The sequence below is a fragment of the Akebia trifoliata genome, chromosome 12, assembly GCF_017979445.1.
Source record: "Akebia trifoliata isolate Shusen 1 chromosome 12, ASM1797944v1, whole genome shotgun sequence".
Classification (NCBI taxonomy): Eukaryota; Viridiplantae; Streptophyta; class Magnoliopsida; order Ranunculales; family Lardizabalaceae; genus Akebia; species Akebia trifoliata.
The window spans coordinates 3,947,356-3,964,892 of record NC_141386.1 but is presented as its reverse complement, the minus strand read 5'-3'; the positions used below and the strand labels follow the sequence as shown (position 1 = coordinate 3,964,892).

The 17,537-nt window shown below is 33.1% G+C and overlaps 1 protein-coding gene across 1 annotated transcript; it reads right to left on the bottom strand.

Moving 5' to 3' along the window:
• Positions 1–6,295: 6,295 nt before the first annotated feature.
• On the bottom strand, positions 6,296–14,105 carry LOC147388685 (NAC domain-containing protein 75-like). Its single transcript, XM_086419431.1, has 6 exons — positions 12,832–14,105; positions 12,434–12,611; positions 11,260–11,792; positions 9,912–10,169; positions 9,114–9,215; positions 6,296–6,820 (listed from the first exon to the last, which is right to left on the bottom strand). The coding sequence occupies exons 1-6, from the start codon at positions 12,952–12,954 to the stop codon at positions 6,734–6,736; spliced, it is 1,281 nt and encodes a 426-aa protein (XP_086275557.1). The 5' UTR covers positions 12,955–14,105; the 3' UTR covers positions 6,296–6,733.
• Positions 14,106–17,537: the final 3,432 nt, after the last annotated feature.

Sequence of the window (17,537 nt, the reverse complement as noted above, 5' to 3'; positions counted from 1 at the left end):
ATGGTTAACGAAGCTATCCGTATCTGTCATGCATATTGACTTTTCCTTGATAAATTCATTGAAATTCCATTTGTTTCTCTGGGGAACTTATTAAATGCATCTTCAGATTCTAAAATGGATGGGAAGAACTCCAAGAAAGACTTCAATTCATCATCCTAAAAGACCAAAACACACTGCTAACTAAGCACACAAACCATCCTCTCCTTTGATTACACTAAAAGGTGGGGGCAAAAAACAAAAAAAAACAAAAAAAAGAACCCTCCACATGATGGCATAGAGATCTGTCACGAAGACCACGTGATGGGCGGAGTAGGTGCACTCTGAGGGAGTTGTGGAGTCAGACAATGCTGTTGCTGCGACTGTGGTAATCCTCTTACTTCACCTTCCCCCATTTGAAGAATCTCCTGTGCATCTTCAATCTCCATTTTCCCATCTTCTTCTTCTTCTTCTTCGGCTTCCATTGGCTCTGACAGCTCCATGGTAGGTGTATCCATTCCGGTTACATGAGGCTCTATCATGTGTTTATCTGCCACCAAAAATTTTAGAGAAAAAACAGATTCAGAATTTGTTAGCATTGGGCCATATTTGCAGCCCAAGTCAAGTATGCATGGCCAGCAGCCCCAAATACCTTACTTGATGGTCCATACTCATTCTAAATTACAAAGAATTACAAAGTATTTAAGAATAGAGAACCAAAACACTGAAATTAAAAATTATGGAGAATCAAAAATCAACTTTTGAAAAAAAGAAATCCATTTTTAGAGCTAATAACTAAGGCATCCTATGGATGACTAATAAGGGTTCTTTCATGACTAATTCTTTCATGGTGGAAGGTTATTGGGCAAATGCAATCAAGTGTACAGAGGTTCGGGGTCAAAAGCAAATTCTTTTGGGGTTAGTTAGTGTTACTGGATCATACAAGGGAACTGATGAAAGGCTGGAGTGCTAGACAATTATTTTTCTCAAAATCCAAAATGCCAATGATGTCACGAATTCACCCCCAAGAAGTGGTGTAAACAGACTCCTAGTTCATAGAGAATCCCCTTTCCTCGAGCATTATAGTTGTGGAACTGATTGAGTGGATATTAGTACAGTTAGTTGTCAAAAAAAAAAAAAAAAAAAGGTTGCTAGTAAATATATTGGAACTGTAAAACAATTGCATCAAAAGGCCATTTGTAGAGCTTCGTCATGGCAGAAACAATAGATCCCATTAGAAGATATAACACCCAAAATAATACAGATAAAAGCAATCATGTATTAGCTATCCAAATGTTCCATTCAATGACATTCATTTCTAATTTTTTCATCCCAACATAAACATACACCATTTTCATAAATTCATATTACAATTCAAGAAGAAAAAAACTATAACAACAGTTCCATTTTGTTTTTCCTAACATACACCATTTCATATACGAATCAATGTCAATTATAATATGGGTAATTCATAAAGAATTTATACCCAAAATTATTTTGCCGAAATCACAAACCTCAAAGGAACATCGTAGTTCTAATAACAATTGATACGATTATAAGTGGTACTCATATTTGAGAATCAAAATAGAGATTGGGAAGATGAGTGCAAGTGAAACAAACAATTCAATAAGCAGTAGACATCACTGTGCACAAGGGAGAAGCAGAACATCTCCTCCTTAAAATAAACCTTTCATTTTATTCAGCACATCTCTCAATTTGGCAGAGCCTTGATTCCTTCATCCATTAAAGAAGTGGGAACAAAAATTTTTTTATAGGCTTTGGCAATCTATGTGTTCACCTCTACCATTAATCACGCCATCATTCTAAGTCTAACTTCGACATCTAACAAGACTGAAATTATAAAGAATTTATACCCAAAATTATTTTTCAAATTCGATTGACATTTTTGTTTTTATAATATGGGTAATTCATAAAGAATTTATACCCAAAATTATTTTTCAAATTCGTTCATTTCTAATTCATAAGTTGGCATTTTTGGCCCACACTTGAGCCTATCTTCTTTTCTTTGTTTTTTTATTTTTGATTTTATATTTGTTTAAAGATGTTAAAATTTTCCCTACATCTTACCTTCCATGTTACAACGAACTCACCATCAAGTTTTCAAAGCTGCGGCATCAACAGTTTACAGGTACAGCCACTGGACAAGAACTCATACAACAAAAAAAAAAAAAAATCCAACTATATTCCTAACAATCGAGAAAATTATATGCCACTCAAACAACTCGTTTAAGTTTCAAAAAAAAAAAAAATCCAAATCATTTAAGTTTCAAGTTCAACAACTACAAAAAATTAAAAATTAATAAACCAATCGATTTTCGTGAGTGAAAGAATTACCCTTTCAATCGAACTTGAGAGATATTTGCACGGCGACGACGAGAGAGGGTTGAGAGAGATTGATTGGCGACGGCGACGGCAACTTGGCTCTCCACAAGGAACTCGTTCAAACCAGATCTTGAGAGAGAGAGAGAGGAGAGAGGTCTTTCGAGCTGTAGAGAGAGAAAGAGAGAGCTGTAGAGAAGATGGGTTTAGGTTACAGCAGCCTTCGAAGAGAAGAAGAGAAGAGGGGTTTGTTTAATGTTTAGGGATTTAAAACAAAAAAACTGAAATTTGAGGGAGCCGATTTTAATTAAACGGATTTTTCTTTTAAAACCGTAAAACAGCAGCGAACCGTTGGATCTGTTACGATCGCACGACCATAAAAACTTGGCACCGAACTTGTCAAACTTTAGGGCTGCTAAACCGCTCATATATATATATATATGTCTAGAGAGTGAGAGTTAGTATTTATGACGTGGATAACTATTGATTGATATGAGATATATATTTGATGTATGTACACTTTTGGGTTGTAAGTCGTCACTAAATATCTTAATGAGATCACTTTTGAGGGTGTCAAAATTTACATCTGTGGCATTAGTGGCGCATACTTTTGAGTTGTCACTAAATGTTAATGCTATAATATTTTAATGAAAACATATTAATTTTGCAATTAAAAGTTGATTTTTAGTGACAATATATAAATCACAACTAAAAAACTTGCTACTAAAAATCAACTTTCTTGTAGTGCCACTTAAAAGCGCCTTCAATCCGTGGAACGTGCGAATCTGTTTTTTATTTTTGAGGTTTGGGAGTCGCCACCTAATTATTATGGTCTAGGAATCAAGTATTGACTCTAACAAATAAAACACTAATTTACAAAGAGAACAGGTCCAGTTATCACGTTACGGGGTTGGAAAGTGTTAAGTACCATCCTCGCTTAGCAAACGTCGGTCTTTACTATTTCTCAAAAAAGATTACATTGCTAAAAGACTTAAAATAAATAAATAAAATAAATAAAAAATTAAAAAAAATACCTAAATGATCGCAACGATTTGTTTCCTCAGTACTAGCGAGGAGCGTCCTTGTATGAGTTTCAAGTTGAGGTGTTTTCTTCTTAAATCTAAGTATTTTATATATTTTTTGGAGTGTTTCTGGGTGTTTTTGAAGAGTTTCTAGGTGTTTTTTGAAAAAAAATCTAAGGTTTGAATGATAGGTAGGGAGTTAGGACATCAAAATTAGGGTTTGAAAAATATTAGGGAGACTTTTTGACTTACTTTTTCTAGAGTTTATTTTGACCTTCGACATTAGGTTGTGGAGATTTTATATTTATAGAGTTTTTTTGGAAGAATTTGGATTTGACTAGATTTCCTTTTAGATAAAGGTGAATTAGGGTTTTGACTTAAGTCTTATTTGATTGACTAGGTTTCTTTAGATTAGGATTTTAATTTAGGTTTTGAAATAAGTCTTATGAGATTGACTTGGTCTTTTAAATTAGATTTTTTAATCTTGCATACAATAAAAAAATATATTTTTAAATTTTGTGGAGAACCCCCTAATTATATCTTTAATTATTTGGACCCCTAGATGGAAGGGTCTTTTAATAAATATCAAAGGGATTCCACTTAAATAACTGAACAACCATCAACAATTTTGCCTGAAGGTTTGATTGATTAATTTTCTTGATTCAGATTTTTAAATTTTAATTAGGATTTCACTTTACGTTAATTAATATTTTAATTATTAATTTCAGAATTTTAAATTGTTAAAATAAAAAAAATTATTGTTTTGCCCTCAAAGAGGACTTTTGCATTGAGAAATCGTTTTTTGATGTTTTGAAATCAATTTTTTCATAAGAAATTCGATGAGATTATTGGTTTGTATCACTTATGAATTTTTTTGGCGTGAAATGATTGTCAACCCTTATGAGGGATATTTTCGTAATTTTATCAAATTTGGTGAAAATTGGCAGAATGATTTATTTGATTTCATTTTGTTGTTTTATGTGTTCAAATGAATTTTTCTAAGCGTAATGTAGGCTTAGAGGATGTTTTGATGTTAGTGGTATTTTAGTAATTTGATCATGTTTTAGTGATTTTTATCGTAAAACTTCTTTTTGTTTGAAAAATGATGATTTTTACGTTTTGGGTCGTATTTTCCTAGCGTAACGTGGTTTCTAGAATTTTGTTTACTTGAGATACCTCATCTGAATTTCTAAAACATATCTAGTAACAAATAAAAAATATTAAAATATTCATCCATCATTGGGAACCGTCACAACCGGGTTAACGAGTTGATTAATCAGGCAAGTGCGAAAATGGGGTGTCTACACCACTTGAACCTCTTGATTAGGAACCTTCTTTCGAGATTCTAAGAGGTCTTTTTCACCCACATTTACAGAGAAAATAACAGGACTGCTGATTAGCTAGCTTCGTTGAATAACAGTTTAGAATGCCTCTTTTTTGTTGTAATTCGCTCCCTAGTGCTCTTTCTATATTCTTGTTTAGGATAGGAGGGGGTGCATTATGTGAGGTTGTAGCTGGTTTGGGTCTACCTTAACCTAGATAATCTTTCAAAAAAAAAAAATTAAAATTAAACAAGAAGATGTGCTACTCAAATAAAAGATGTTTTGAAACTTAAGATATTATTCTTATTCTTACTTTGTTTGTACTTTTTAGCCCCTTTGAGAAACTACCATGAAGTTTTCTCTCAACCCATGTTGATCTACCTTTCTTTCATGCAAGTTCCATGAAAGAAAATCTCTTATAAGTGTAATTAAGCCCATCTCCTCTACTATGCTGAAAAGAAACTTGCATCCATAATAGAATAAAGTTACAAAGAGCCTCACTTACCAGAAATAGTGTGACTTATAATGGGAATTCTATTCACTATATAATAATAGAGTCGTGATAATCCGACTCCCTTTTTTGTATGCTCTCTTCACAAAATCGTAAATCCTTTGCTTTGGGATACACTAGTAAGAAAGATTTATGATTCTGTGAACTGCTAGGTCAAGGAACGTACAAAAAAGAGAGTCAAATTATCATTAGTCATAATAATAAGATTCTCATTTTTCAAAAATATGTCCTAACCAAACCAATGTTTTAAAAATCAAACGGATTATTAGATGAAAAATTGTCAAATTGGTTAGGCAACAGTGGGACCTCGATTCAATTTGGTTGGACCGATCTACATTTATTAGAAAAATTAAAATACATAAATTTTATTTCAAGTACTTTATTTTCGTTAAAAAGGTAACATTCACAAAAACCAAACAGTTCATCTTGTCTTTTGAGTGGTTTGTCAGCAATTAGGGCCATTCCAAATATCTTTTTTTTTTTAAATACTAAGTAAGCAAGAATATTTTATTAATAAAAAAATATTTACAGTGGAACTCTCTTAATTTACAACCCTAAATTGTGGTAAAGCTAGCCTACCCCCCATGGGGCATCTTCTTTCTATTAAAGGGGGAGGCTTATAATACTATCCAAGATGGAAGAAGACTGACTTCTAATTGCATAAATCTTCTTGGACTAATTTGTCTTAAAAAGATAGGGTTACTCAGATTATACTTTAAATCTAAATGAGACCCCAATGACTGGACTGCTCAGATACAAAAAAGAAAAGTGCATTATGTCTGTCTCTTTGTTTCTTCCATCTACAAAAAGAGGAGGAGAAAGTGATTAGAGTTGGAAACACGAAATGAACCCAATTCATAATGTATGGTAGAAGCATTTAAACTTAAAAGAAAAATGGTAGAATCATCATTTTACCAACATCCCTATTGTTGATAAAGCCTCGAGATTCACACAACTCAAATTCAAAGACCATCTAATGGAATGGACCTTGCAAGGTTTACTTGTAGTGATGGTAAAGATCTGATAATCTCATTTCCTTGGTGTATAAAACCCTTCAAGACAAAACATATTTTACCGAAGGTTAAAATAACCTTTCAAGCTACAACTTAAAAAAAAAAAAAATTATAATAATAAACATATATTGCTTGTGAACAAACCCTTTGGTTTCTATGCTTTGGAAACAAAATAAAATGATACAAAAGACTGTAAAATAGAAAAAAAAATAATAATTTAAACAATGAGAACGAAAATAAAGATGATACTGTAATCATGATGGTGATGATTTTCATGCTTTGGGGCTTGGACTTTTAATTCTCTCTCCTTGTCAGCAACAGCAGCCTTTCTTCTCTTTGTTTCTTTTTCTTTTGTTCTTCTTTCCAACATGAACGGATTATTATACAGTTAGTTTAGTTGAGCCATGAGCCATCATATCCTATAGGAAACCCTAAAAGCGTACTTGGCTTCTCTTTGGAAAAAGAACTACTGCAGCAGGGTTTCAAACACTGATTATGACGTTGTCTGTTAGGGTTTCTTGTTTGTTTTTTTTTCCTTTAATATTTCTCCTACCCATGATGATCCGGATTGTCAGGGTCGGGCCAGAAGGAGTACTTTAACCAATCTGCCTCTTGTGGGTTTGTGATGGATGATTCCTGCAAGAAAACTAATAGGGTTAGGGTTTATATAGCACAATAATAATATAAAAAAAAATTAAAAATAAAATAAAAGAATATATACAGTTTATAATAGAAAGTTACTATTACTGCACCAATTCTAATATAAATCATCAAAGAATTACACATAGTTGGTGTGGTGTTAATAAAAGTTAGTGTGGCAAAAGCAACTCTCTTATAATATGTGATTTTTTTTTTGTTCACAAAGCTCACCAAAACCTAGGATGTACCAATCACATGGCTCGTGTGTATTGAATGGCATCCCTAACTTACAAAACTACCTTTGTTATGCTGGATGTGATGCCCTAAAGAGTTTCTAAGCAAAGAATCACTCTCCATTTAGGTATTATTTCTTTATTATTATTATTAGTCACGATAAACTGATATAGTTGATGTGGCATGTGCATAGAACCACATATCTTTTTCTCCAAAATAAAATACACAAGGAAAAGATATGTGATTCTGTACACATGCCACATCAACCGCAGCATCGTCTTGTCAATTTCAGCGAATTAATTTATCATTAGTTTTAGTATTATTATTATTATTATTATATCATGGGTTTTATTTTGGGTATTTTATAAATACCCCTATTAAATTGGTAACTTTAGATTCACCCTTTGACCATAGTCAAAGTTGTTTTTTTTTTATGATTAAATAATGAAATTTTGATATAGTAATTTAAATATTTCAAGAGCATTTTGTAAAGAAAAGAAAAGTTAAAATTTAACCATTAAACCATCAGCAAAATGCAAGTTGACTTACGGTCAAGGAGGGTAAACCTAATATCAATAATTTAATAGGGGGTGTTTCTAAAATAACCTTTTATTTTTTCCCATTCATAACCCAGTTGGGAATTCTTCTTTCTTTTTTCCTTTTTCCAACATTAGATGACCAAAACACATGAGAAAGCCTATCTATTCCCTTTTTCTTTTTTGTTTTTATTCAAGAATTCCCAGTTCGGTTCCTGTCAAGATTATATCTAGGTCTAAAAGCTAAAGCACCCCACAAGAAAAAGTTTCAGTTTTTTCAGTTTTTGTTGTTTTCAAAAGAAATTTAAATAAAGGAAGATTCTGTGGAAGGGATTTAATGTATTTTAGCTTCTCTATTTCTTATGTGGATCCTATTTTTGTTAACATGCTGGGAAAAGACCAACCCAGCAAAACAAAATACAACAGAAGACAATGTGGTAAGTTTAAATTCTCTTTGTTTGTTTGTTTGCTTTTGATTTTGTTTTTTTTAATCTTGCTGTCCGTAAACAATTTTCTCAGCTATAATCCACCATTTTATCTTGCACAAATTAAAGCATAGAAATACACAAGTAAATAAGCAACCAGAATTTACATTTATGGTAATTTTCTTTCAAGTTCTTCATGAAAATGCTTCTATTTTGTTCATACCAAAACCCTAGGAAAATAGTTTAGTTTTAGTCCTCAATGGAAGCTAAAAGAATTTCCCTTTGGAAAATCTTCTTCAAATTTTTTTTGCCAAAAGTGAGTTCTATATTGTTTTGAAATTCTATGAAAATTTCAAAACAGTATAAAGTCCTTTTTAAAGAAAATTTGATCAAGAATTTTTTTTTCCCAAACTTCCATACAGCCCTAATATTAGATATATCTTATTCAGCCTGATCGGTGATTTACAACCATTAGATTCAGCCATGATGAGAATTATTAAGTATGGCTTCAGGCTGGTTAATGAAAAAACTTCTAACCTAAAGGCTACCAATCACCAATCAGACTGATTTTGGTATGTATGCATGTCAAGGGGGTGGACCAAACATTGGTCAATTAGAGGGTCCTGAAGACTGCCAAGTGCGCTACATGAAAACTGAAAAATTCGACGGGCCAAGGCCTACGAATTTTAGAAAGTGAATTTCAATGATCCAGGGCTGTTGAAAATTTTTATGTTCCCCAGATTCGACTTAGAGCCATTGAATTTCTTCCATCCTCTATTAAATTGACGGTTTCAGGCCTTTGAAGTTATAAATAAAAAAATTCGACACCTTGTTCCATCGAATTTGGGATATTTTCACATTGTGATGCCACAGTTTAGGCCATGAACAGCCCCACCATGAGATCGATCAAGTTGCAGTTCAATTTATTTTATTTTCTTTTTGGAAAATTAAAAACAAAAATAATAGTCGAAGACTTCTAGTCCTTCTATTTCAAATTATATATATCATATATTTATTCTTATTAATCAAACCTTCTTTGTTTTATTAACCTTAGGAGGATAAATAACACATGATTTCAGTATAAAATATACTTACTCCTTTGATGTCAGCTGGAGTGCAGGCCATCAACAGTTCTTCCAATCCAGAAGCGGACCTTCCTCCCAATTTATGATGATGAAATTGTTGTTGTGGATGTTGCTGTTAAATGTATTCAATTATCAACAACCGATCATGTGTACATCGCTTTATATGTTTTCAACTCGACAAGCATTTAAACGATGCAAGTCAATAGGTCAAATTGCTGCCACTTTATATGAATTTTACCAATGGAGATAATTAATCTAGGGATGATAGAGATAAATTAGGTGTATTGTAATTAGAAAATATGAATTAAATGCATCTCATAAACATTAGAGATATTTACAAAAAAGTGATCAACTTTTGAACCATTTACGATTCTAGCTCAATGTTCATTTAATTACCGAAACATGAATAATAACGTATTCGGAGGTTTTTAAAGTGACTATTTCACAGGTTTAAAGTGACAATTGTCACTTTAAACCTGCAAAATAGTCACTTTGTTCTGAATTTTTTTTTAACGAAAACGTGATTGTTCACATTTTGATAATTAAAATGAATAGTGAACCAGAATGGTAAATAACTCATTTTCAGCTCACGAAATAGTAATTCACCCTAAACATTATCATTATACCTAACTTATCTCTATCATCTCTGACTTATATCTATCAATTACCACAACTCAAAGAAATAATTTTAGTACTTTGTGACATCGATATATGACCAACTGAGTCGATCTGATTTGGGTCGTCTATATATTCTAGCAACTTTGAAATTTAGAAAAGTTAAAAAGAAAAAGGGATTTTGGTTGGGTACCTGAAAATTTTCATTTTGGTGGATAATTCTGGACATATTATAGGAGTCTTCATCAAGAACAATATTGGAGGTGTGATGGAGGGGAGGAGGAGAGATAATTGTCGAGATGGGATGTGAAGACCTACTGGCATGGAAAGCTGACGTTGCAACATGATGATGGTGATGTTGTTCATGGGTCACGTGATGGGTCCTTTGGTGCTCGTGCTTTTCATGCCCCTGGAAAGCTTCTCTTGCCTTTGAAGCTTCTTCCATCCCCACCTGTAACAAACATCCCAAATAAAAAACAATAATAAAAAATAAAAATAAAAATTGATAGGTAGCTTATTTCCTTCTCTTAACTTCTTTTACATCACATAATGGATGAGATAAACGATTTAAATCGATTTAAAATTATTTATGAGAGATTCTATTAGCACACCACTCCTTTTGAAATTAAAAAGATGTTTATATGTAGTTAGTGTGTTTATAACGTTAGTGTGCTAATAAAAGTTTTCTTATCTATTAGTATATAATTATATTCAATTAATTATAATTTATTTTTATAAAATAAGATGGATTAGAAGATGCTTTGTCACAACATTATATTATTTATATTTGGATAATAAATATTAAAATTATAAAAGAAAATATAAAAACTTAGTCAACTTGGTCAAATTAATTTTATTGACTCGGCCATTATTTCAAAATGAGTCAAGATCATATGCACCTGGGTGGTTGATTCAAACCCTCCTCCCCCTCCTCAACGCATGCCATGTAAGCCATGATTTAAGGGATTGACGCCTAAAATACCTCAACACATGCCCCATAAGCCATAATCCAAGGTAATTTTAAAAATGAGATATTTTAGGCGTCAATCACTTGGATTGTGATTTACGTATGTGACATGTGTTTGGGGTGTGGGGGGAGGGTTTTAATCCTCCACCCTAGGCGTGCAAGATTCACACTCTTCCAAAATATCAAATGAGTCAATGTGAAGGATGATTGGCATTGAAAATCCCCCTCTTTCACGAACAAAGTCAAGATGACAAATGCAAATTATCTCATTCTTAGATGAATTTCGAAACCATGATAATTTCTATTATAACATTTTTCTATAATAATCAAATGATAAAATTATTGTCTTACTGAAAAAAAAAAAAAAGAAGAACATAATTTAGAAAAAATTCATAATAATTTTTTTAATTTCTTCAATATATATACATCAGTCCAACCAAATTGAACCATGGTCCAACTATGCGAACTGACAAATTAAACAAAATTTTAATCCAATCATTGGTTTGGTTATTAAAAGATGCCAAAAATGATTTAAGTATCATTAATTAATATATGAGATTAATGAAATAAGTACCTCATCAAAGCTGAAATGATCAGATTTCATTTGTTGAATTTCCATGGCATTATAACTTGAAATTACAGCACCAGCAGCAGACAAGTCATCTCTCTGCGTATTAACTTCTTTAGAAGAAGAGCAGCTCCCACCACCGCCACTCTCTCTTCTACTATTCTTTTCGCCGCTACCTTCACCACTCTTGTCTGACAAATTACATTGTCTTGGTTGTGTCTGATAGAATATTTTCGAGACGACGAGCTCTCCTTCTTTCTCTTCTTCTAACTGACCCAAGTGATATTGGTGCATGACCCAATTGGTTTTTTCTGGTTTTCGATGTTTTCCGAAGTTTGTATAGAGGACTAGAATTTTCTTGCACCCTTTTTGTTTCCCATTCACGATCACCGGCCTTGTTTTTCCTGTTTTGTGCCACCGTGTCTCACCACCTTGTAGATCGCATTCGGTCTGTATTTTTCTTCGCTTTCTCGTTCCGGTTGTGTAGGCTTTGGAGGGTCTGTGGAAGAAATGTTTGCTTAGACCATCTTTTGTTACTCCTGTGAAGGACAAGGGAAGCATTTTAATTTCAAAATCGAAGTTAGGTTAACTTAGGTGTAACAAACTGTAAAACAATGAGATACTTTCAATTGTAACAAATTGCAATAATAATAATAATAATAATAAAAGAATTTCTATTGTCACACCAACTTTATAACACATCAATACTCTAAAATTAGATAATTATTACTCCTTTTGCTCTCTTAGAAGACCACCTTCATTCCACTTCCAAAGAGAGAGAGAGGGTGATCCCTCCCTCCCTCTTTCTCCCCTACTCTCTCCCTTCCCCTTGTCTTGTTCTCTATTCAATTCTCTCTATTAGAGTTTTCTTATTGGGAAGACTCTAGGAGATAGGGATCGTGCATCATTGTTAGTACATAGGTTGTGATGTATAATTTCCTCAAACTGGTGCGCTATACATAAAACTTGGTGTGGCAATAGAAATATATGTAACAAACCCTAGCGTGCATGATGTTTACAGCTGAGAGAGAGAGACCTAATAATAAACTCAGATATAGATTAAAATATCCAATTCAACATGACTTATCTTCCTGAGAAAGTCCTTTCCATCTTCCTTCTTCGTTGGACAAGTAATACTATTCTCTTGTATTTTATGTAGAGAGAGTATAAGTTTTCTGACCTGGAAGTTTTTCAGGGTGAGTGTAGCAAATCCCATCTTCTCCTTCAATTGTAGGGATGAACTCATCTATCAAAGGGTGAGACTTCGAATCCTGAGCATTGACCTTCGCCTCGAGATGTTCTATCAGTTCTTGATCTGTTGGATCAAATTTCACTCCTGCTGGAAGACCTAACCAATCCTGCAAAATCTCATCAAATTCAATATAAAAAAAATTAAATGAAAAAACTCTTAAATTCTCCCCCATTAGCAGTTTTGTAGATCAAATAATCTTCTAATGTTCAAAGAAACTGTAAAATGAAATAACTTAATTACAGTCAACATCAAGCATAACCCTTATCTTGTTTTAGTGCAATCTTACAGTTGAAGCTAAGAATATTACTATATATAATTTTTCATACCGGCTTTCGTTCGAGTTTGTGTCCACAACCAGGGCACTGCTTGGATCCACACATCTGATGCTCTTCATACTTTGCATCAATTAGATCAGAACTACTGAAGGAACCTTTGTGACTCTTATTCATGGCTCTTTATCACACAGAAGAGATGCTACTATTCTTTTCAACTTAAATGAAAAACTTTAATAAAATTCTCATCTTTATGTAACATTTATCCTCCTGATCCAGCTCTCCACAATCAGATACATATGATGATTCTGATTACTAGAGAATTAAAAAGAAAAAAAAAAAGGAATAATTTGGTGGGTGTGTTAGAATCTAGATTTAAAAACAAAAAACAACAACACAAAAAAAAAAAAAAGAAGAAGAAGAAGAAAGAGACAAGATGTTTGTTATCTTCGGAGATGAATCAAGCAAGAGAAGGTAGAGAAAACAATGAAAGATTCATTAAAAAAGAAAGAAAAAAAGAAGAAAGAAACCCCACATACAAAAATAAATAAATTACTGGAACCTCCAACCCTTGTTCAATCAAATTCTATGTAGAAATGGAAATTTAACAAAAAACCAGATGAGGAAAAGATTCAAAACAAACAAACAACACCAGTCCTCTCTAAGGAAATAAGAAAGAAAGAAGAGAGAAGAAGAGAATAAGAAAGAGAGCAAAAGAAGAAACTATCACTGAGATGTTGAGATATAAACTTACCCTCTTTAACCATGAGAAACACAAGAATTCCTTTGTACTTTAACTGAAGCCAGTGAGAACAAAGGAAAAGTTTGAGAGAGAGAGATTTGTTTTCCAAAGCCACATAAAGCCCCAATACCTTTGTTTAAACCTTGACTACTAAAGCAAAAGAAAGAAACTGCTTCCACAGCTGTTACTTAAACAAACACATTCAAAAGCACACATATAAACTTAACCAATCTGTACATATATTTTGTCAAATATACTGAAACTTAGTAGCAATATTTGGAGAAAAAATATTAGAAAAAGATTCATTAAAGATTTGATAGATAGATAAATAGATGAGAGTTGAATTATTATTTTTTAGGTCTAAAGAAAACTAACGGCTCAAATACTTTAAGAACAGATTATATTTGAAATTTTGTTTTCTTAGAGTAAAGTAGATTTTTTACTGTAGGAAGAAAAGAAGATATTTCAAGTTTCAACTTTGATGTGTGGGTTATATATATATATATGTCAAGAAAGAAAGAGATTATGGTCTAGAAATGAGACTATAGGAAAAAAAGAAGATGAGACCTCACATGGGTTTTGAGCTTGAGTGATGAAATCATTATTTTTTTTTTTTTTGCCATGAGAGTTGCAGAGAGAGAGAGAGAGAGAGAAACCTCTAAAATTGCTTGATATGCAAGGCAAATGAGCGGTACACTTGATGGACCACCACCACACCTTCTAAATAAAACCAATAAAATATATATAGCAAAATCTACAAACTTCAACAAGAAGCACCATATAAAATATAAAAATTTAGACCAATTTTTTTTAAGGTACAATTTCAGATTATTTAGTTTCATTTTGTTAAATTTAATTGATTTTTTTTTTCCAGAGTTTCAATACTAGGGAAGTATAAGGTATGTACACTAGGGTCTGGGATTAACCCATCATTTTAGGGTCCCACCCACCAAAAAAAAAATTACAGAACTGATGGTTAGGAAGGGCATAAAGTTCTCCTTCAAGGTTTAGTTGGCCCACCGATGGAAAAGTCTATCCTACCATATGTTTTTGGGAAAATTACTTGAAGAACCCCGACGAAAGGATTTCTTCCTAAATAGTCCCTAAGTTTTGGGTGATAGTTTGATAGTACATGTAGTAAATTTTTTATTTCTTAATGGTCCCTCATTATTGTCGAACTTGCCACTTTTTATTTAGAGTCATGTTGAAGGAAAAGCATCCATGGTTCCCATACACTTTCACGTCAGGGTGTACAATGTAAGGTCCAATCTAGAGGTCATTTCAACATTATTCTTTTATTTATTGTTGAGGTCAATCATTTTTTATTGTCAGGCTTACCACTTTTTATTGTCAAGTTCAATATTTTTTATTATTGAATTCGACAATTTTTAAAAAATGACGAACTCAATAATAAAAAGTGGTGAACTCGACACTAATTAAACTTACCTATTTTTCTCTTTTTGAGTTTTTTCAACTAAAAGACATGAAAAGATTGACTAAAAACTTGAGATAACGACTTGTTTAGATGATTTCTAACCAAAAGAACCATTCTTGATCGATTTTCATCCAAAAATGAAGAAAAAAAAGTGAAAAAAAAAAAAAAAATTCCTAAATTTTTTTACATCGTCTTCAAGATATTTGAAAAACCCTTTGAAAGTAGCTTCTTCTTCCTTCTTAAGTCCTTAATTTCCAAAGGAATGAAATCTCTAAAACTCGATTGAAATACCAGAAATCCAATATTTTTTGATGAAAACGATGAGTGTGGATGGTTAGTTTAAAAAAAGAGAAATGTGGGAAATGGGGTTCAGGGAGTGATTAGAAGAAGAAAAAAAAGTTTTACTAAAGGATCAATTAAGAGCAGGGGCGGAGTTAGGATTTTCTTTTAGTGGGGGGCAAACTTATAGTTAATTGGAGGGGGAGGGGGCAAAAATTGGAGGAAGATGAGGGAGTCGGGCAACAGGGTCAAATGGGGCATGTCAGTAGTTCAAAATGTAGGAGTATCTCAAATTTAAGCATAAATTCAAGGATATCTAAAATGCCCAAAAAAGTTGAGTGGGGGCAATTGCCCCCCAATGTCTCCTTACTAGCTCCACCCCTGATTAAGAGAGGCTCTAACACTTAGGGACTAATTGGAAAGAACTCCCACCGTCAGGGTCTTTTAAATAATTTTCCCTACAATTTTTTAGCTCAACCTGATTGAATAATCTTTATTTTATTTTATTTTTTGGGCGGTTCCTAATTGAATAAGCACAACCACTAGATCATTAGATTTCTATGGATGATTGGTTTGATCCAAACCCATTCAGGGGTCCCAATGCATCCTATTTTTTGGTTTAACAAGAGCCCGTAATATAACTTGTGAAATGAAATCACTAAACTGTGTGAAAATGAAAATAAATAAATTCAGCCAGCCAATCAGCATCAGGTCTGGGACTAACCCAACAATTTTATCTATTTATTTTAGTATGGACCCAACAAAACACCTGTTGTTTGTTCTTTGTATGGGAATTTGAAACAAATTTTTAATTTTTTTCTTAAAAATAAACGTGAATTGTAATAAAGCATAAAGCAAAAGAAGAATTTTTTTTTTAAAAGTAACTTAAATATTTAATTTATTTTTTTTAAAGGAGAAAATTTGAAGAGAGGATAGAGGTAGTGGGCCCACATTATATGCTTTCAAGTGGGAGGAAAGAGTGTTAGAAGAGGTCAGAATTGTGATCTGTGGGTGTTGGGTAATGGGTACGACTCTTGTGTTGTTAGGAGAGGATAACGTTAGTTTATCTAATTCGACCATCCCTTCTTATATACTCAATTTCCAAGTCACAACTAAGTTTATTTTTCTATAATTTTTCAATTATATATTTTTTTTAAATTAATTAAGAACCCAGATTCCAGAACCGTCCAACTAGGTTTTGTGGGAAAAAAACTTTGAAGCGGATAGCCCGCATCAAAATTTTGAAGGAAACCTCTCCATTGGATTACACGTGGCATTTCTAAAGAGGTATTTCAAATTTTGACAGAAATGTAAGTGTGTGAATTAAATTCAAATTGTCACGAGGGTTCCTTAAAAATTCCGTCCCCTTCAAAGTCGGACTCGGTTTTGTATATGGGACTTGAAATCAAATCTGGTGGGTCTGAAATGGAGGCTTTCCGATGATTAATACCTCTCGATTGCAGGCCGATCTCAGCTTGGATGACTTGAGTTCGTGATCAAAGGAAGACCTTGTGGCTCTAATTATACATGCACATCAATCCAAGCTACTTCTAAAATTGGTTTAAATTTTTTTCAAAGATTTTATTATCATATTTAAATACTATTATTATTAATCCTAGTATGAGTAGTATTTCCTCGGGGCCACCCACGAGGGCCCAACCTCATTTAACCCGGTGCATATGATGTGCAAGCGTTGCACGTGCCCATGGAAGGGACCCATATGCCTTGGCTCCAGCCCTGGCTCTTCCAGTCCCACTAATAGGATGTAAGTCTAGACAACCTTCATCAAAAAGAAACACACATCTTATCCTAAGAGCAACTCCGACGGGGCCTCATTTTGAAGACTTGGAGCTCTAAGTTACTGTTCACAGTTCTATATATAGAGAACGTAGATTTTTGAAGACCAAATGGGGACGCTATATATGAGTGACTAATGTTTTAAAGAATAGTGATTTGAAGCCCGGGATGGTTGGAGTTCGAAAGTGTTTCAGAGGCTTAAAAATGAAAAATGTCATTTTGAAGCCCATGGTTGGAGCTGCTCCAAGAATAAATCTCAACCATTGGATTTTTTGTGTGTAAACGTTTGGGTTCACGTGTTTTTTCCATGTGTCATTCAAACCTGAACCTATATATATAATACCAAACCTGCATGACTAGGCCGTGTTCTAATAAATTTGGCATGGTGAGACCTGATAATCAACTAAATTTAACCCAATCTATAGATTGGCTGAAATTTCAGAAAGAGACACTCTTTGGATTTTCAAAAGAATTCCAGAGACGTGTTGCACGAATGGGACATTGAGG

Coding starts and splice junctions, on each gene's coding strand:
- LOC147388685 (XM_086419431.1), bottom strand. CDS start 12,954: ATGAATAAGAGTCACAAAGGTTCCTTCAGTAGTTCTGATCTAATTGAT. Junction 11,793..12,433: donor TCACCCTGAAAAACTTCCAG/GTCAGAAAACTT, acceptor TGTCCTTCACAG/GAGTAACAAAAGATGGTCTA. Junction 10,170..11,259: donor ATCATTTCAGCTTTGATGAG/GTACTTATTTCA, acceptor TGTTTGTTACAG/GTGGGGATGGAAGAAGCTTC.